General features: G+C 46.5%; 1 protein-coding gene across 1 annotated transcript in view; it reads left to right on the top strand.

The window, feature by feature from the left end:
- The window catches only part of LOC117362913 (fibrous sheath-interacting protein 2-like), a 655,319-nt gene that overhangs the window by 328,144 nt on the left and 306,250 nt on the right, over positions 1–20,925 (top strand). Inside the window, exon 6 of the mRNA XM_033950005.1 lies at positions 13,262–13,403. Within this exon, the coding sequence (XP_033805896.1) occupies positions 13,262–13,403 (142 nt within the window). The remainder of the gene's footprint in view (positions 1–13,261; positions 13,404–20,925) is intronic.

The raw sequence follows: 20,925 nt of genomic DNA, 5'->3' as shown, positions 1-20,925 counted from the left end.
AACAGCAGTGAATTGTGAATGTTGCTGCTGCCCGATGAAGTTCAGGACACCAGGCCTTGGGTGACAGAAGGAGGAAAGGGAGCAGAGGGGGAGAAAATTGGGGAGAGTATTGCCTAATCCAACTGGAGGGAGAAGGAAGATGAGGGAGGGAATGAAAGGAGATGCCAGTGTTTGGTGGGAAGAAGAGATGCCAGGGCATGGAGGGAAGAAAGAAGGTATGCCAGACCAAGGGAAAAGGAAGGGGGAAAGGAAGGAGGAGATGTCAGAGCATGGAGGGGGAGGGAGAGATGGAAGAAAAGGAAAGGAGAGAGATGCCAGGGAATCAGGAAAGGGATGATGCCAGACCATGGGGTGGGAAGGAAAGAAAGAAGAAGAGAGAGATGTCAGAGCATAGGGGAGGGGGTGGTGACAGAGAGAGAAAAATGGAGAGGTGACAGAGCTGAAATCAATCATGTACAAAGGAGAGAAGGGGCACAGGATAGATAGTTTATGAAAGGAGCATAGAAAGAAGGAAGATGCCATATGGAAAAGAGAGAGTGGACACTGGATGGAAAGAGCAGAGAGGGCAGTGAATGGAAGGGGTGAGACAGAGGGTGAACAGTAGATGGAAGGGGTAGAGAGAGGGAAACAGACACTGAATGGAAGTGTGGGGGAGAGGAGGGACAGCCGCTGAAAGAAAGTGTGAGGGACAGGGGAAGCAGATGCTGGAAGGAAGTGGGGAGGAGAAAGAAAAAAGGGCACATGCAGGATTGAGGGAAAGAGGTGGCAAGCTATAGGTAGACATAGTGAAAGAGGTAAATTGAGGACTGAATAGTACAAAAGAATTTAGACAGAGGCAGAAAATAAATTGAGAAGGAAGACCAGGGACGAACAGGAGGAAGGGAGTGGAGAGAGAGATTCCAGAGCAGGGGGAAGGAGTGGAGACAGATACCAGACCTGGGAGGAGGAAAAGAGAAAGGAGACAGATACTAGATATGAGGGCAAAAAAGAGGAGAGAGATATGCTAAAATCTGCTGGGAGGGGAGGAAGGAAAGAAGGAGAGAAAGAGGCAGAGAAAGGGGGGGTTGTAAGCACATTAGAAAGACTACAGAGAAAAAGGCTTGGACGGAAGGGAAAGACAGGAGGCAGATGCAGACAGAGGGAGGTTCAGAAAGAGGGGGATAGAGAGGGAGACCTGGAACAAAGGTAGAAAGGAGAACTGATACTGGATCTGGGGAGAGTAACAGAGGGAAAAAAGAGAGAGAGACCTGGACCCAAAGGGGATGGGGCTGGATTGTGAAAGAAATGTTGGATGCAAAAGAAAGAAAGATTGGATGCACAGTCAGAAGGAAGTGCAACCAGAGACTCATGAAATCATCAGACAACAAAGGTAGGAAGAATGATTTTATTATCAATTTAGTGATCAAAATGTGTCTGTTTTGAGAATTTATATCTGTTGTCTATATTTTGCACTATATTTGTCTATTTTTCTATAGTTACTGAGGTGACTTTGCATATTTTAAAGTAATCTGCCTTGACATCTTTGAAAAAACCCTGAAACTCGTAAATGATAATTAACATTTTTTTTGCATACCCCTTTGTGGGGGTTTTTATATTTTATGTTTACCATTATGAATTAATAAGATATTGTGTGTACATGAAAATGAATGGAAGAAATTGGGGGCGGGACTGAATATTAATAGATGTCCCGTTTTGATGAAAAAAATAAATGGTCACATTAGTGATAGCTCACAACAAACTGCTCAGAGCAGTTTATCTAGCAGGGAAACAGAACTTTCTTAGCAGACAAACTGAGCAGACTCCTTCAACCTCAGAGGTGGTATCTCAACACATCTACTTTATGACAAATCTAATCTAATCTGAATGTCTGTATCACACTTATCCAGTACAGGTTCAAGGTGATTTACAAGCTAATAAGCCCATATACTAATATAGGGAATTACATTTATATCACAAGTAAAAGTTAAATAATTGCAGGTGGATATCAAGTCTTGGTGCAAGTCTGAATTGCCATTAAGAGGTCTCTAGAGGAAATGGGAAGTAATAGTTACATTAACATAGAAGTATAGTTTATACAATTATAAGGAGCCATCAATTACAGATTCACAAATGGCTTAAGGAAACATAGAAATAGACGGCAGATAAGGGCCACGGCCCATCCAGTCTGCCCTCCTCAATGACCCTCCCTCTACCTTTCTCTGTGAATAGATCCCACGTGTCTATCCCATTTGGCCTTAAAATCAGCCACGCTGCTGGCCTCAATAACCTGTAGTGGAAGACTATTCCAGCGATCAACCACCCTTTCAGTGAAAAATAATTTCTTGGTGTCCCCGTGCAGTTTCCTGCCCCTGATTTTCCATGGATGCCCCCTTGTTGCCACGGGACCCTTGAAAAAGAAGATATCTTCTTCCACCTCGATGCGTCCCGTGAGATACTTGAATGTCTCAATCATGTCACCACTCTCTCTGCGTTCCTCGAGTGAGTACAGCTGTAATTTATCCAGCCATTCCTCGTACAGGAGATCCTTGAGTCCCAAGATCATCCGGGTGGCCATTCTCTGGACTGACTCAAGTCTCAACACATCATTACAGTAATGCGGCCTCCAGAATTACACACAGTACTCCAGGTGGGGTCTCACCATGGATCTGTATAATGGCATAATGACTTCAGGCTTACGACTGATGAAACTCCTATGTATGCAACCTATGATTTGCCTTGCCTTGGATGAAGCTTGTTCCACTTGATTGGCAGTCTTCATGTTCTCACTGACGATCACCCCTAAGTCTCGTTCTGCTTCAGTTCTTGTCAGGATCTCACCATTAAGGGTGTAAGTCTTGCATGGATTTTGGCTGCCCAGGTGCATGACTTTGCATTTTTTGGCATTGAAGCTGAGTTGCCAGGACCTATACCAGCGCTCCAGTAGGAGTAGGTCATGCATCATGTTGTCAGGCATTAAATTTATATCTGTTGTGCTTGCATCATTGGCGAATAATGTTATTTTGCCTCACAGCCCTTCAGCCAAGTCTCTTATAAAGATGTTGAATAGGATCGGGCCCAGGACCGAGCCCTGCGGCACTCCACTGATCACCTCCGTCGTTTCAGAGGGGGTGCCATTCACCACCACCCTCTGAAGCCTACCTCCAAGCCAGTTCCCAACCCATTTCGTCAATATGTCGCCCAATCCTATAGAACTCATCTTGCTCAGCAACCTGCGGTGTGGTACGCTGTCGAATGCTTTACTGAAGTCCAGGTATACGATGTCCAGGGACTCTCCAACATCCAGCTTCCTCGTCACCCAGTCAAAGAAGCTGATCAGATTGGATTGGCAGGATCTCCCCTTAGTAAATCCATGTTGACGGGGGTCCCGTAGATTCTCCTCGTTCAGGATCGTATCCAATTGGTGTTTGATTATAGTTTCCATTAGTTTGCACACTATTGATGTGAGACTTACCGGTCTGTAGTTTGCCATCTCCATCTTGGAGCCTTTCTTGTGGAGTGGAATGACGTTAGCCGTCTTCCAGTCCAACGGGACGATACCCGTACTAAGGGAGAGATTGAAGAGCGCGGATAGCGGTTCCGCCAAGACATCACACAACTCACTGAGCACCCTGGGGTGTAGGTTGTCTGGCCCCATTGCCTTGTTAACCTTAAGCTTTGACAGCTCGCAGTAGACACCGCTGAGTGTGAACTCAAAATTATTAAACGGGTCAACTGCGTCAACCCTTGTCTGTAGCTGAGGGCCGAGTCCTGGTGCCTCGCGAGTGAAGACTGAGCAGAAGTATTCATTTAACAGTTGGGCTTTTTCCGAGTCCGCTTCTCCGTCTGGTTTCCTAAGATGTACTATCCTGCCTGAGTTCTTATTTCTGTCACTGAAGAAGGATTTATCTCCTTTCTGGATGTTCTTCGCTAGAGACTCCTCCATGCGGAATTTGGCCTCCCTTACTGCTGTTTTGACGGCTTTTGACTTGGCCAGATAGACTTCCCTAGAGTCCTGTTTCCATGATTGTTTGTAAGAGATGAATGCTTTTTTCTTCTCCTTGATGAGGTCCGAAATCTCCGCAGAGAACCTCTGTGGCTTATTGTTCCTTCGTCGTTTACTTACTGATTTAACATAGAGGTTAGTCGCTTCTTGTATGGTGACTTTCAAAGTGGACCACATTTCTTCCACGTTATCGGTTTCTGCTTGGCTTTGTAGCGTCTGGTGAACGAACTCTCCCATTTCTTTGAAGTTTGTGTCCTTGAATTTGAGGATCTTGGTCAGTGTGGTAGATTTAGTGAAACCTTTCTTGAGATTGAACCATACCATGTTGTGGTCACTGGAGGCTAAAGTGTCGCCCACTGAGACCTCTGTGACACTTTCTCCATTGGTAAGTATCAGGTCCAGTATTGCCTGATCCCTTGTTGGTTCCAACATTAGTTGCCTGAGTCTTGCTCCCTTCATAGAATTTAATAGCCTCCTGCTGCTGCCGGAAGTAGAGGAAAGCGTGTCCCAATCCACATCAGGCATGTTGAAGTCACCTAACAATACTGTGTCCCCACGCAAAGTGATATTCTCTATATCTCTGATTAATTCCATATCTAGGTCATCCTGTTGTCTTGGGGGTCTGTAAACTACGCCAAGATACAGGCATTTGTCCTTCCCTCTGGCCAAATTTACCCTAATGGATTCCCCAGTGTAGTGGACATCTGTGATTCTGGTGACCTTAATGTCATCTGTAGTATATAATGCTACACCTCCTCCCATTTTGCCCTCCCTGTCCTGGTGAAGCAAGTTGTAACCCGGTATGACCATGTCCCACCCGTGGGAGTCCGTGAGCCAGGTCTCAGATATCGCCACCACATCCAGATGTCTTGTTTCCCAGACTGTGGGCGTTTAAATACATAGCCCTCCATGTTGTACGTTTGTTACTCTTCAGTGGGGATGGTCCCACTTGAGCTATTTGGACACCTTTAGTGCAGTTTGCAATGTGTGTTTTCTCACTGGACCTAGAATCACAATGTGTACTCCCTCTAGACCCAGAATTACAATGTGTACTCCCTCTAGACCCAGAATCACAATGTGTACTCCCTCTAGACCCAGAATCACAATGTGTACTCCCTCTAGACCCAGAATCACAATGTTTACTCCCTCTAGACCCAGAATCACAATGTGTACTCCCCTTAGACCCAGAATCACAATGTGTACTCTCCCTAGACCCAGAATTAAAATGTGACCCAGAATTATGATGTGAGCCAACCCCAGACTCGAAAGTGTGTATATTCACCCCTGACTCAGACCCAGAATTGCGGTGTTTACTTACCTTAGTTTCAAAAAAGTATTGGCAGCTTAGCTTTCCAGATAGGTTGTTTGTGCCCATACCCTCCCCCAACTTACCTAGTTTAAAGCCCTGTGTAGTAGGCGGGCTAGACGGTGTCCAAGGACGTTCTTCCCTCTTCTGGTCAGGTGTAACCCGTCTGGTCCCTGTAGTCCTTGCAATGCCTCTTCATGGTGCAAGAACCCGAAGTTCATCTCCTTGCACCATCCCTGCAGCCAGTCATTTGCCCTCAGGATGCGATCCTCCCTGGCACTGCCCTTACCCCTTACCGGGAGGATCGAGGAGAAGACCACCTGCGCATCCAACCTCCTCAGCTTCACACCCAGGGCTCTGAAGTCTTCAGGTATGCTCTCCGGGGTGCTCTTGGCGGTGTCATTGGTTCTGACGTGGATGAGAATCATGGGGAAGTGGTCACGGGGCTTGATGAGTCTGTCCAGGCAAGCGGTTACATCCCGGATCCTGGCCCCTGGCAAACAGCAGACCTCTCTTGATTGCAGGTCTGATCTACAGATTGAACCCTCGGTGCCCCTCAGCAGCGAATCCCCGATGACCACCACTCTGCGCTTCTTAGGGGTGGGCCGATTTGTTGGCTCCGGAACTGGAACCGTCTGCTGAACAACTTCCTGCTCCTCGTTGTCAGGACCTTCCTGTAGCAGCTGGTATCTGTTCCTCAGGGTGATTTGTGGTGTCGATGTAGAGCCGCCCTGTATGTGAGAGAAAGAGACAGAATAAGGTTTTCTGCGTTTTCCTGTGGAGGAAGTCACCAGCTGCCAGGAATCAGTGTCCCCAGCCACTTCCTGTATTCCGACGGATGGTCTCAAGTTTGCAGGCTTGGATGCTTTGGGTGTCTCTAGGATGGTCTTGTCAGGTTCTTGTTCGGTGATCTGGGACAGCTCTTGGATGACTCTGTCGATGAAGGTCTCATCGTCTCGGATGCATCTTAAGCGCAGAGCCTCCTCTCTCAAGCTCCTCAGCTCTAGCAATAGGCTTTCATCTGGCTGATCCATTGCCTCCGTCTGAGTGGAGACTGTAGACATTTTCTTTGAGGGGATGGCCTCGGTCTGTACAGAGACCTCTGCCCTCCGTCCTGGCTTCCCCTCCATCTGTACGAAGACCGTAGCCATCCCCTGGGTAAGAACATAAGAAATGCCTCTGCTGGGTCAGACCCGAGGTCCATCGTGCCCAGCAGTCCGCTCACGCGGTGGCCCAGCAGGTCCAGGACCTGTGCAGTAATCTTCTATCTATACCCCTCTATCTTCTTTTCCAGTAGGAATTTGTCTAATCCTTTCTTGAAGCCCAGTACCGTACTCTGCCCAATCACGTCCTCTGGAAGCGCATTCCAGGTGTCCACCACACGTTGGGTAAAAAAGAACTTCCTAGTATTTGTTTTGAATCTGTCTCCTATCAACTTTTCCGAGTGCCCTCTTGTTCTTTTATTATTCGAGAGTTTGAAGAATCTGTCCCTCTCCACTCTCTCTATGCCCTTCATGATCTTATAAGTCTCTATCATATCCCCTCTAAGTCTTCTCTTCTCCAGGGAAAATAGACCCAGCTTCTCCAATCTCTCAGCATATGACAGGTTTTCCATACCTTTTATCAGACGCGTCGCTCTCCTCTGAACCCTCTCGACTAATGCCATATCCTTCTTAAGGTACGGCGACCAATATTGGACGCAGTACTCCAAATGCGGGCGCACCATTGCCCGATACAATGGCAGGATAACCTCTTTCGTTCTGGCTGTAATACCCTTTTTGATTATACCAAGCATTCTATTCGCTCTCTTAGCGGCCGCTGCACACTGTGCCGTCGGCTTCAATGTCATGTCCACCAATACCCCCAAGTCCCTTTCCTGGGTACTTTTATTTAATAATATCCCTCCCATTGTATAGTTGTACCTCGAGTTTCTGCTCCCCACATGTAATACCTTACATTTCTCAACGTTGAACTTCATCTGCCATCTCATCGCCCAATCTTCTAGTTTGTTCAAGTCCCTTTGCAATTCTTCGCATTCCTCTGTAGTCCGAGCTCCATTAAATAGTTTAGTGTCATCCGCAAATTTTATTATCTCGCACTTCGTCCCTGTTTCTAGATCATTTATGAAGATATTAAATAGTAGCGGCCCGAGCACCGAGCCCTGCGGGACGCCACTCGTGACCCTCCTCCAGTCGGAGTAGTGACCCTTCAGTCCTACCCTTTGTTTTCTACCCTCCAACCAGTTTCTGATCCATCTATGTATGTCACCTTCCACCCCATGGTTCTTCAGTTTCCGGAGTAGACGTTCATGGGGCACCTTGTCAAAGGCTTTTTGGAAATCTAGATATATGATGTCAATGGGGTCTCCTTTGTCCATCTGTTTGTTAATCCCTTCGAAGAAATGCAATAAGTTTGTTTGGCACGATCTTCCCTTGCAGAAACCATACTGGCTGTCTGTCAGAAGTTCGTGTTTTTCAAAATGTTGATCAATGCTTTCTTTTATCAGTGCTTCTGCCATTTTCCCAGGAACTGAAGTCAGGCTCACTGGCCTATAGTTTCCCGGATCACCTCTTGATCCCTTTTTAAAGATGGGCGTAACGTTGGCTATCTTCCAATCCTCCGGGATCTCGCCTGTTTTCAGGGATAAGTTGCAAATTTGCTGCAGTAGTTCCGCTATCTCCTCCTTTAATTTCTTCAGAACCCTTGGATGTATGCCATCCGGACCCGGAGATTTGTCAGTTTTTAGTTTTTCGATCTGCCTACGAACGTCCTCAATGCTCACTTCTATGAATGTTAATTTTTCTGCTTGACTTCCATTGAAGAATTGCTCAGGTTCCGGCATGTTGGATGTGTTTTCGTTAGTAAATACAGACGAGAAGAACATGTTAAGCCTTTCTGCCACTACCTTCTCCTCTTTCACCACTCCCTTCCTGTCTCCTTCGTCTAGCGGTCCCACTTCCTCTCTAGTTGGCTGTTTCCCTTTAACATATCTGAAGAACGGTTTGAAATTTCTTGCTTCCCTGGCTAGCCTTTCTTCATACTCTCTTTTAGCTTTCCGAATTTCACGGTGACATTCTTTTTGATACTTCTTGTGCTCTTTCCAGTTCCCCTCAGATTTGTCCTTTTTCCATTTCTTGAATGAATTTTTCTTATTGCCTATCGCTTCCTTCACTATTTTGGTTATCCACGCCGGGTCTTTTGTTTGATTCTTTTTGCACCCTTTCCTGAATCTGGGGATATACAGATTTTGCACCTCGTTCACCATGTCCCTGAAGAAGGACCAGGCATGATTTACCGTTAGCCATGTTTTGGAAGTGTTCCTAAGTTTCTTCCTTACCAATTCTCTCATTGCTTCGTAGTTTCCTTTCTTGAAGTTAAAGGTTGTCGCTATGGATCTCTTGCCTTTTGGTATTCCTACCTCAACCTTGAACTTGATCATATTATGATCGCTGTTTCCCAACGTCCCCACTACTTCAACGTCCTTTGCAGGTCCTCTTAACCCATTTAGGATTAGATCCAGAGTGGCATTTCCTCTCGTCGGTTCTCTAACAAGCTGCTCCATGAAGCAATCTTGTGTGGCTTCCAGGAATTTTGTCTCCCTAGCGCATTTCGAGCTTCCAAGCCTCCAGTCTATCCCGGGGTAGTTGAAGTCTCCCATAATAACCGTGTTGCCACTTTTGCATTCTCGCTTCATCTTGGCTTCCATTTCTTCATCAATATCTCCGGTTTGCCCGGGTGGGCGATAATATAGGCCCATCTTTATTTCAGGCCCTTTCCTTCCCGGTATTTTAACCCATAGAGATTCCAGCTTGTTGGTCATCTCTGCTGTGTCCATTCTTGTGGATTGTATGCTTTCTTTTATGTACAGGGCTATTCCACCTCCTTTTTGTCCTGACCTGTCCTGGCGATAGAGCTTGTATCCAGGCAGTGCTGTATCCCATTTGCTTTCCTCATTCCACCATGTTTCAGAGATTCCAATGATGTCGATGTCTTCTGCATCGACCACTGCTTCTAGTTCCCCCATTTTGTTTCTTAGGCTCCTTGCATTAGCATATATGCAATTTAGATCTTGGTATTTTGTTGTCCTCCTTTCCTTTCCCTGTGCTTCGGTCCTTAATTTCTTTTCTTTTGCTGTAAACATTGTAACCTCTTCTGGGTTAGTCGACTCCTGCAATTTATCCATTGTTTCTTCCCAGTCATTTTTCCCCTCGGTATCTTCACAGGATACCGTCTTCCGAATCGTCGACCCTAGGTCAACTGTCGGCTTTCCCCTTCTTCTTAGTTTAAAGCCAGGTCTATTCCTCTCTTGACGTTGTTTGCTAGGAGTTTAGTTCCCGCTGCACTCAGGTGGAGTCCATCTTTCCTGTAGAGCTTGCTCTTGCCCCAAAACGCCGTCCAGTTCCTCACGAAGTGGAATCCTTCTTCCTCGCACCATCTTCTCATCCACGCATTTATTGATTGTAGCTCCTCCTGCCTTTTCACATCTGCCCTCGGTACTGGTAGGATCTCTGAGAACATTATCTTCTGGGCCCTCATCCTCAGCTTCCTTCCCAGAATCTTGAACTGTTCTAGTAGCGTGCTTCTTTTGTAGTCTCTCCTGCTGACATCATTCGTCCCGATGTGGATCACTACAGCGGTCTCTTCTGTCTCCGCCCCTTCCAGTATCATTTCAATTTTGTCCACGATGTCCTTGGTTCTTGCTCCTGGAAGGCAGGTCACCAGTCTGTCCTCTCTCCCTCCTGCTATGTGGCTGTCCACATGCCTAAGGATTGAGTCTCCCACTAGGATCGCTGACTTCCCCTTCTTCAGATTTCGCTTCAGTCTCAGGCTTGGCTGCCTGTCTTGATAGAAGTCTTGTTGCTTGTTTTTTTTTTTTAAATTTAATATTTGTTAAGATGGGGGCTATTCGGTGTAGTCAGAAAGTGTTGAGGTTGGAGGGATAACGGTAATTAGTTCTTGGTCTGGGAGATAGAGTAGTTAGTTAATTGTCAGTTTGGTTGCCTGCTTGTTAGTGTGTTAGTGAGGTCAGTATGATTAAATGTTAGAGGATAGCTGGTCTGCCTGTTGAAATGATTTGGGGATAGAGTGATTTGTGTGCCCTGCCCTGTGTAGATCGAGAACTCATGGTAGCCATTTCCTATTGGTGATCTACACGGGGCAGGAAGATCACTCCTGCCCTGAAAGCCTGCTAGACCACCAGGTAAGGCCGGGATGCTGGGGGGGAGGCGGGGGTGGGTCAGAGCTGGACCAGAAGATATTCGCGGTATTTCACCATATCCCCCGCGAATCCGGAGGGAGAAGTGTAAACCCCATGCAAACTACACAAGTAATTGATGCACTAATATCACTTGGCGATGCACAACATAAAGCGCTTATCTGTCTTTCTGGCACTTTTTTTTAATGGACACAGATGCCGTGTATACGGTACACATGCACAATGTCTGCCCCATTAAAAAAAGTAAAAAGCAGCTTCTTCCCCCCCGATGACGGCCCTTCCCGACGAACTAGCACTGGGGTCCGTCTCCCCTGCACCAGTGTAAATCAGCAGGAGGGAAGCCCACTCCTGCTTTGCCAACACTCCCCCCCCTCCCATACAAGAAGAAATCAGCAGGAAGGATGCACATTCCCTCGCCAAGTGCCAGCCCCCAAACCATCTCCTACCCTTCCCCCTTCCTCCCTAAAAGGCAGGAGGGATTCCCATTCCCTTCTGCCACAGGATGCTTCCCTGAACCTCCCACCCGAAACCCCCCTCAGTACCTTTGTGTGAAGAGAGCAGAAGAGAGGCTTGGTCCCTCCAGCTTTATCCCATCAATCCAAAATGGCAGGCCTTTCCCTGGGTGCATCATATGCACAGGGAGGTGCCTAGGCTCTGATTGGCCCATTGCAGGGGCCTTAAACTGAGCCAATCAGAGCCTTAGGTCCCAGGATGCACTGGAGAGGGGAAGGCTCCATTTTGAAGAGGCGGGCCTTTTGGCTGGAAGGAGTAGGCATCCCTCCAGCTAGCCATCTTAAGGTAAGGGTAAGGGGGAGAACGGTTGTCAGAGGCACGGGGGAATGGTGGGAGGGAGTGGGCATCTATCCCACTGCCGGAGGGGGTGTCAGGTGGGTGATGTTGCCTGCTTTCAGGAGGGAATGGGCATCTCTCCATTTGCCGGGGGTAGGTGTCGGGTGGGGGTTGCTTGACGTTGGTGGAGGGAGAGAGTGGGCATTTCTCCCACTGCCAGGGGTGGCGTGTTGCTTGATATTTGCGGTGGGAGGGAGTGGGCATCTCTCCTGCTGCTGGGGGATGGGTGTTGAGGCATTGCTTTGCCACGGTAAGGAGTGGGCATCTCTCCTGCTTGGGAGATGTCGGGGGCATTGCTTGGTGGCGGGAGGGAGAGGATATCTCCTGCTGTTGGGGGGCATTGCTTGGTGGCAGGAGGGAAGGAGTAGGCATCTCGCCTGTTGCTGTGTGTGTAGGCAGGGGACATTGCTTGACTGGCGACAGGAGGGAGTGGGCATCCCTCCTGTCGATCTTCAATTTGGGTTTTTTTGCATTTATTTTGTGCATGTGCCGATTGCTATCACCAACGATGGACACATGCAAATTTAGTGAATCTTCCCTACTCTCCACCAACCTCATTTACATGCGTGTCTTTTAGAGAGTGATTCACCTTTTTGAAATTGCTACAATAGCGACTTGTCAGCAACCCATCAGTTTATAAAGTGAAGTTTTGAGAATCTAGCCCTAAATCTTTAGAAAATTATAGTTAAGGTTCTACCTGTGGTAAAATACTTCTCTTTTAAAACTATTGTAAAAGGGTTATATACTATATTATTCACTAGTTCTAAAGTTTGCAATTTTTTTTGTGTGAAGACTAAGCCAGACTGCTCTGCCTGCCAGAGACTATCTCTAGCAGAAAGTTCATTTTTTTAAAAACTGTAAAACTATAAAAGGCTTTTATTCTATGGAGACTAGCTAAGAAAAGTTTGCTTTTAAAAGATCTAAACTGTTTATTCAGGAACCTACATTTTAGCTTTTATCCCCCAAATTATCAAAGCTCAGAACAAAATAATATATACTTACCCTAGGGCTCATCCTTCAGTAAATGGCTGCTGTTAAAAGCAAAAAGATCCTGTCTCTTGCTGTCTACTGGGTGTTCTTATTTCTTCTTGTCAATATGTACAGGGAAGTATGAAATATCATTTGGAAGGGAATACAAATAAAATTGTATTAAAAGTCTAAAAATGTACTAAATACTTCAGTAATATGGACAATTGTATACTCTCCTCAAAATAAAATAACTGGATGGTAGAGGGCTGGGTTTAGTCATATAAGACCTCAAAGCAGAAACTTGGAAGGGGACCCCAAAGCCCATCTTCAAGTTGTTCCTGAAGGAGAATTCCTGTTAAACCCCTTCCTGAGGACTCTTTGGATATGACTATAGGACCAAAAAACAAAACAAAACAGGCCAAGCTTCATTTCAGCTTCATTTCATCTTTACAAGACAGTTGGAACAGAAGCTGTTTTCTTATGTAGCAATTTTCCCCTGCCTCTGTTGTTTGAGATAAGGAACATATAGCACACAGCACAGATGAGTATTATACTGCACAGACCCAGTGCTTGTTGTATGGAAAGAAAATTATAATACTGGTGCTTAGCTGGAAGACAGAGACAGGCCTGCAGGTGTAAAGCATCAGCAGTGATTCCTGTATTTCCTATATTCTCTGACCAGAGGTAGAACAATATTCAGCAGGCCAGGCATGAGGCCTATGCATTGTATGCACAGAATGCAAACAGCTTCTATTCCAACTGTTTTGTAAAGATGAAATTAAGCTGAAATGAATCTTGATCCTCAGGAAGGGGTTCAACAGGAATTCTCCTTCATTCCCCCTTCAGTTTGAGAGACTACTTCCTTTTTACTTGGGGGACCAGGGCAACTGTCCTTTTTACTACTTCCTAATGTAAATTATATGTGCATCTTTATTTCAAGGTATTTGACTATGCTTTCTAAAGAACTAGAAAAAATAGAGCACATAGCAGCGGAAAAAAACAACCTTCGTCTGAGAGAAGAGGAAAAGAGAGAACAGGACAGCCATGAAAGAAAACTTTTTCTGCGTAAGAAAATGGAAGAGGCAAGAAAATATATAAAATATTGACAATAAACCATTTATGGGACAATTCTGAAGAGATTTCCATGGGTAAATATAAAATGTGTTTACCCATAGAATGCAAACCTTTAAAAATAATTCCCTCCTTTCCCCAAATTTGGAAAAGGGAGCAGGGCAGAATCAGGCCTAGAGACAAAAAATGAGAATTTTATATTTGAAATCTCTGAAGTATACAATGTATAATAATCTCTGTACATAAGAATTGCTAGTGCTGGGTCAGACCAGTGGTCCATCGTGCCCAGCAGTCCGCTCACGTGGCGGCCCCCAGGTCAAAGACCAGTGCTCTAAATGAGTCCTCCTCACCTGCGTACGTTTCAGTTTAGCAGGAACTTGTCCAACTTTGTCTTGAATCCCTGGAGGGTGTTTTCCCCTATAACAGACTCTGGAAGAGCGTTCCAGTTTTCTACCACTCTCTGGGTGAAGAAGAACTTCCTTACGTTTGTAAGGAATCTATCCCCTTTCAACTTTAGAGATTGCTCTCTTGTTCTCCCTACCTTGGAGAGGGTGAACAATCTGTCTTTATCTGCTAAGTCTATTCCCTTCAGTATTTTGAATGTTTCGATCATGTCCCCTCTCCGTCTCCTCTTTTCAAGGGAGAAAAGGCCCAGTTTCTCTAATCTCTCACTGTACGGCAACTCCTCCAGCCCTTTAACCATTTTAGTCGCTCTTCTCTGGACCCTTTCGAGTAGTACCATGTCCTTCATGTACGGCGACTAGTGCTGAACACAGTACTCCAGGTGAGGATGCAACATGGCCCGGTACAGCGGCATGATAACCTTCTCCGATCTGTTCGTGATCCCCTTCTTTATCATGCCTAGCATTCTATTTGCCCTTTTCACCACCGCCCCACTTTGCGCGGATGGCTTCATCGACTTGTCGATAAGAACTCCCAAGTCTCTTTTCTGGGAGGTCTCTCCAGGTACGCCCCGGACATCCTATATTCGTGCATGAGATTTTTGTTACCGACATGCAACACACTTATCCACGTTGAACCTCATTTGCCATGTCGATACCCATTTCTCAAGCTTGATTATGTCACTTTTCAGATCTTTGCAATCCCCCTGGGTCTTCACTACTCTGAATAACTTTGTATCGTCTGCAAATTTAATCACCCCACTCGTCGTACCAATGTCCAAGTCATTTATAAAGACGTTGGCACCGCACTGGTGACGCTCTTCCAGTCCGAATATTGTCCATTTACCCCCACTCTCTGTTTCCTATTCTCCAGCCAGTTTTTAATCCCCGTGAGTATTTCACCCTCTATTCCATGTCTCGCAATTTTCCGAAGTAGTCGTTCATGTGGAACCTTGTTGAACACCTTCTGATAATCCAGATATACTATGTCGACCGGGTTGCCCTTGTCTATCTGCCTATTTACTGCCTTGAAGAAGTGCAGCAAGTTCATCAAACAAGATCTGCCTTTTCTGAAACCGTGCTGGCTTGTTCTCATCAGACTGCGTTTGTCAAGGTGATCAAAGATGCGGTCCTTTATCAGCGCCTCTACCATCTTTCCCGGTACAAAGGCCAGACTCACCAATCTGTAGTTTCCCGTATCTCCCCTCGAACCTTTCTTGAAGATCGGCGTAACATTCTCCACCTTCCAGTCTTCCGGAATCTTTCCCGATTTGATCGACAGATTGGCTATTAGTTGAAGCAGTTCAGCTATAGTCCCTTTCAGTTCCTTGATGACCCTCGGATGAATGCCATCTGGTCCCAGGGATTTATCACTCTTAAGCCTATCGATCTGCCTGCATATCTCCTCTAGACTGACCGAAACCCTGTCAGTTTCCCGTCTTCATTTCCAGCATATAGCCTGATGGGTTCCGGTATACTGTGTTTATCCCAGGACAAGCAGGCAGCATATTCTCACTGATGGGTGACGTCACCAATGGAGCCCCGGTACGGACCACTTTAAGAACTTGGAAAGTTCTCAGCTGCCTGCACTGTGTATGCACGAGTGCCTTCCCGCCCGACATAAGCACGCAGTCCCTTCAGTTTCTTAGTTTCCGCGGAGCTAAGAAGTCACTTTCAACAGTGTCGTTGAATTTTTCACTGCCTTCCCGCTCATGCGTCTGTCTTTATGACTTTTTTCTTCATAGTTTGTTTCTTTTTATTTTCTCTTTCATTTCTGAGTAAAAAAAAAAATAAAATAAATTTAACTTTTTCACTTTCGCACGTTCGGTGCGGCGGGGCCTGTTCCACGCCTCAAGCCTCATCTTTTGATTTTGCTGAGGCCGTTTTCCCCTCCATGTGCCGTCCGCCTACGGGTTTTAAGAAGTGCGCTCTATTTCTATCACGGACCTGCATCGCTGGTGTCTCCAGTGTCTAGGGCCAGACCACAGGGCTGATACTTGCACCCGTTGTTCGTCTCTTCAGAAGAGGACCCTCAGAAACCTTCAGAATCAACAACGTTTGCTGTTCGGGTCCGCTATGGAAGGTGATTTGGCATCGGTCCCATCATCGGAATCCACGCCGAAGTCGACATCGCATCATTTGACATCGCAGGATTCTCCCTCGGTGTCGCAGTTCGTAAGTAAGCTGGCTAAGAAGCCTTCCCCTAACCTTTCAGGCCCTCAGGTCACTGCTGCAATGAGCCAAGTCCTGCCGACCTTGAGGCCCCCCAAAAAACGCTCGGCTCCGATAGAGGTGAGTGCCCCGTCATCGACCTCCTCATCTCTGGAGCATAGAGCAGCACCGAAGGTACTGGCGAAAAGGCAAGCGGTACCAGTGCCATCTCTCGAGGACACAATTGCTGCAGTATTGAAAGTCCAGTTACGAGAGTAATTACAACTTTTGCTTCTAGTGCTGGTGACACTGGCTCCTCCGGTGCCGGTTCGCTCTGAGCATATGGTTTCAGCATCAACCCTGGCGGCACCGGCCAGGTCTCAGCCATCTGTCCCGGCATCGACCTTTGTTGAACCAGTCTCTACTGTCCCGGCACCAACTCGGAAAAGTTTTTCGATGCCGGCGGGCTTATCTTCTGGTGCGATGTCGGATTTAGCTCGACATCATTCCTCCTATACATCTCCCGAGACAATGTCAGTCAAATCGGAAAAATCCTTGCAGAAACTCAAGCATGTTGAGCCCTCGACACCTACCTCTCGCCCTCCGGTGATGAAGGATTCAGATCTCTAGGAGGACCTATCCTGTCAGATGATGAGGCTTCATCTGATGGTGATGTTTCTTCTAGAGAGTCTGTTTCGAAGCATGAACAGATCTCTTTCTCAAAATTTTTGAGGGAAATGTCGAAGGCACTTTCCATTCATCTGGAGGCTGATTCTAAAAAATTTAAGCCATTTTTTGATACATTGGATTTTGAGCAGGTTCCTAAGGAGTTTCTTAAGCTCCCGCTGCATGATATTCTCAGGGAGACTTATTATAAAAATCTAGAAACTCCTTTAACTGTCCCTGGGGCTCCTCGCAAACTGGATTCCCTCTACAGAGTAGTGGCTCTTCCTGGTTTTGATAAGCCTCACCTCCCCCATGAGTCACTTCTGGTGGAGTCTACTCTTAAAAAATCTGCTGGTGCCAGTGTTTATGCTTCTATCCCTCCTGACAGGGAAGGCAAAACAATGGACTGCTTTGGTAAGCGTCTATTCCAGAATTCTACGTTTGCCTATAGGTCTGGGAATTATGCTTTACATTTTTTGTTTTATCTAAAACACTTAGTCCAACAAGTGTCTGCCCTCCAAAAATACTTGCCTGAGCGAAAAATTCCTCTTTTGCAGCAGAATGTTTCTAGTTTGTTGCAATTGAGGAAGTTTTTGGTTTGTTCTATTTATGATACCTTTGAGCTTACATCCCGTGCCACTGCCATGTCTGCAGCTATAGGACACTTGGCTTGGCTTCGAGTATCTGAGCTGGATGTTAATCATCAAGATCGTCTAGCCAATGCTCCTTGTTTGGGCAATGAACTTTTTGTAGAGTCTTTAGATACCACTACTCAAAAGTTGTCAGCTCATGAAACCAGGTGGGATACTTTGGTTAAAAACAAGAAAAAACCTCCACCTGCTTGCCCTTACAGGCCACAATCTACCTACCAATGTCGGTTTGCTGCTAGACCCTTGCAACTGCCTCAGTCTCAGCTTCGCAGACAACGGCAGCCTCAACAACAGCATAACCTAAACCTCAACAGCCTTTTTGACCTGTTTCTTCAGAGCATAGCATAAGAACATAAGCAATGCCTCTGCTGGGTCAGACCTGAGGTCCATCATGCCCAGCAGTCCGCTCATGCGACGGCCCAACAGGTCCAGGACCTGTGCAGTAATCCTCTATTTATACCCTTCTATCCCCTTTTCCAGCAGGAAATTGTCCAATCCTTTCTTAAACCCCAGTACTGTACTCTGCCCTATTACGCCCTCTGGAAGCGCATTCCAGGTGTCCACCACTCGTTGGGTAAAGAAAAACTTCCTAGCATTCGTTTTGAATCTGTCCCCTTTCAACTTTTCCAAATGCCCTCTTGTTATTTTATTTTTCGAAAGTTTGAAGAATCTGTCCCTCTCTACTCTCTCTATGCCCTTCATGATCTTAAAAGTCTCTATCATATCCCCTCTAAGTCTCCTCTTCTCCAGGGAAAAGAGACCCAGTTTCTCCAATCTCTCAGCGTATGAGAGGTTTTCCATCCCTTTTATCAGACGTGTCGCTCTCCTCTGAACCCTCTCGAGTAACGCCATATCCTTCTTAAGGTACGGCGACCAATATTGGACGCAGTATTCCAGATGCGGGCGCACCATCGCCCGATACAACGGCAGGATAACTTCTTTCATCCTGGTTGTAATACCCTTCTTGATTATACCTAGCATTCTATTTGCTTTCTTAGTGGCCGCTGCGCACAGTGCCGTCGGCTTCATTGTCATGTCCACCATTACCCCCAAGTCCCTTTCTTGGGTACTCTCATTCAGTAACATCCCTCCCATCGTATAGCCAGTCTCAGTATTTCTCAACCATTGCCCCAGCCCATTGGGGGTCATCTTCAGTTCTTCATCAATCGTTAGGAACTCATTACCTCAGATCTTTGGGTCCTCACCATCGTTCGTCAGGGTTACACTCTTCATTTTCAGACTCTTCCTCCAGACAGTCCTCCAAAAGAGTCTGCTTTTGATCCTGCGCAGTCCTCCCTTCTTCTGCAGGAGGTGCAATCTCTTCTTCTGCTAAATGCTATTGAAGCAGTTCCTCTCGATCAACAGAGCAGAAGATTCTACTCCCGTTACTTTCCAGTACCCAAGAAGATGGGGGAACTAAGACCTATCTTGGATCTCAGAGCTCTCAAAAAATTTATAGTCAAAGAAAAATTCAGGATGCTGTCACTGGCTCTCCTGTATCCTCATCTCAATCAGAACGACTGGCTATGCTCCCTAGACCTCAAAGAAGCCTACATGCATGTTCCCATTCATCCAGCCTCTTGGAAGTACCTTCGGTTTCAGATAAATCAATATCATTACCAGTACAAGGTTCTTCCTTTTGGTCTGGCATCTTCTCCCAGAGTATTCATGAAATTCCTGATTGTGGTGGCCGCCTCTCTCCGTTTGCACGGCCTTCAGGTCTTTCCTTACCTGGACGACTGGTTGATCAAGGATGTTTCCTCTCAGAGAGTGGCTCAAGCAACATCTCAAACTATCTCCTGTCTTCAGCTTCTGGGATTCGAAGTCAACTTCCCCAAATCACATCTCATTCCAACTCAGCGTCTTCAATTCATTGGGGCGATCCTGGACACCACTCTTATGAGGGCGTTTCTTCCACCAGATCAACTTCAGACTCTCATTCGTCTCTGTCAGCAACTGCTTCCTCTTCAAACCATCTCTGCCAGGCGCATGATGGTTCTTCTAGGCCAGTGTTCTTCAACCTTTTTACACCCTTGGACTGGCAGAAAAAAAAGAATTATTTTGTGGACCGGCAAACTACTAGGACTAAAATTTAAAAACCCCTTTTCCGCCCCATCTCCGCGAGCTCGGTCCCTACAAATCATCTGATCCCATCCACACAAGCCTCAGTTATGATTTTATATTGAATGTATTTTATTAAAGTATAAAAAGAAACAATATTCTGTAAAATTGTCATTTTATAAATACAAATAATTCAGAGCAAGGATCAACAAAACCCCTGTCTCCCCTCCCCTTCACATATATCCCCTCTACTATCAAGAAAACTGAACAAGCCAAATTATTAAAGAATGCTACACAGAAATATCATGCTAACAGAATACTGCAGTCACAGATGACAAGAATAGTTTTAGGGGAGTGCAACTAGGGCAACTGCCCCCTGGTCAGAAAGCGCCCTAAGCCAGCTGGAAGCTAAAGAAGCACTTCCTGGGTTTTGCAGTCCCCAGTTATGTCTAACACCAGCTCTAGCAGGATATATATTTCAAATCTGATATATTCTAATCACAAAAGAGAAATAAAATTATTTTTTTCTACCTTTTGGCGTCTCTGGTTTCTGCTTTCAATCTTCTTTTCACTCTCTTCCTTCCAGCGTCTGCCCTCTCTGTCACTTCAATCCAGCATCTGCCCCTTCCATCCACTGTCTGTCCTCTCCCCCTTCCATATGGTATCTGTCTTCTTTCTATGCCCCTCTCCCCTTTCCATCCAGCTTGTACCCCTCTCTCCTTTTTACATGATTCATTCCAGCTTCATTGCTCTCTTCATTTTTATCTCTCCTACACCAGATCTATCATCGTTGTCCCTCTCTGCTTATTTTTCTGCTGACCTCTTCCTATCATCAATCTCTCTACTTTCTCATGCCTGTGTCTCCCCTTCCCCTCCTCTAATCTCTCTGCCAGCTGTTTCCCTTCCTTTTTTCATTCTTCCTTCCCTCCTCCTCCTGTCCAGCAGTAACTCTCTTCCCTTCCTCCCCTCCCAGCAGCATCTCTCCTCCCTCTCCAGTAGCAGCTGTCCCTTTTATCCCTTGCCCAGCAGCTTCCCAGACTCCTTTCCCTCCTCCCCTCCCAGCAGCATCTCTCCTTCTCCTTCCCTCCAGGTCCAGTAGCAGCTGTCCCTTTTTTTCCCTTGCCCAGCTGCTTCCCAGATTCATTTCCTTCCTCCCCTCCCAGCAGAATCACTCCTTCTCCCTCTCCAGTAGCAGCTGTCCCTTTTTTTTTCCTTGCCCAGCAGCTTCCCAGATTCCTTTCCCTCCTCCCCTCCCAGAAGCATCTCTCCTTCTCCCTCTCCAGTAGCAGCTGTCCCTTTTTTTTTCCTTGCCCAGCAGCTTCCCAGATTCCTTTCCCTCCTCCCCTCCCAGAAGCATCTCTCCTTCTCCTTCTCCTTCTCCCTCTCCAGTAGCAGCCCTTTTTTCCCCTTGCCCAGCAGCTTCTGATAGTGGCTTTCTCCCCTCCCAGCAGCTCTTCTTACTTCCCAGCACAGCGATTCAGGAAGGCAGCCTCAGGTCCTTTGTTGGGTCGCGCTGCCTCTGAGGAAAGAGGAAGTTGCATCATCAGAGGCAGCCGTGACTCAGCAAAAGCCCCGAGGCTGCCTTCGTGAATTGCTGCGCTGGG

This window comes from Geotrypetes seraphini, chromosome 6 (genome assembly GCF_902459505.1).
Source record: "Geotrypetes seraphini chromosome 6, aGeoSer1.1, whole genome shotgun sequence".
Classification (NCBI taxonomy): domain Eukaryota; kingdom Metazoa; phylum Chordata; class Amphibia; order Gymnophiona; family Dermophiidae; genus Geotrypetes; species Geotrypetes seraphini.
This window is presented reverse-complemented; position numbering and strand designations above follow the sequence as displayed.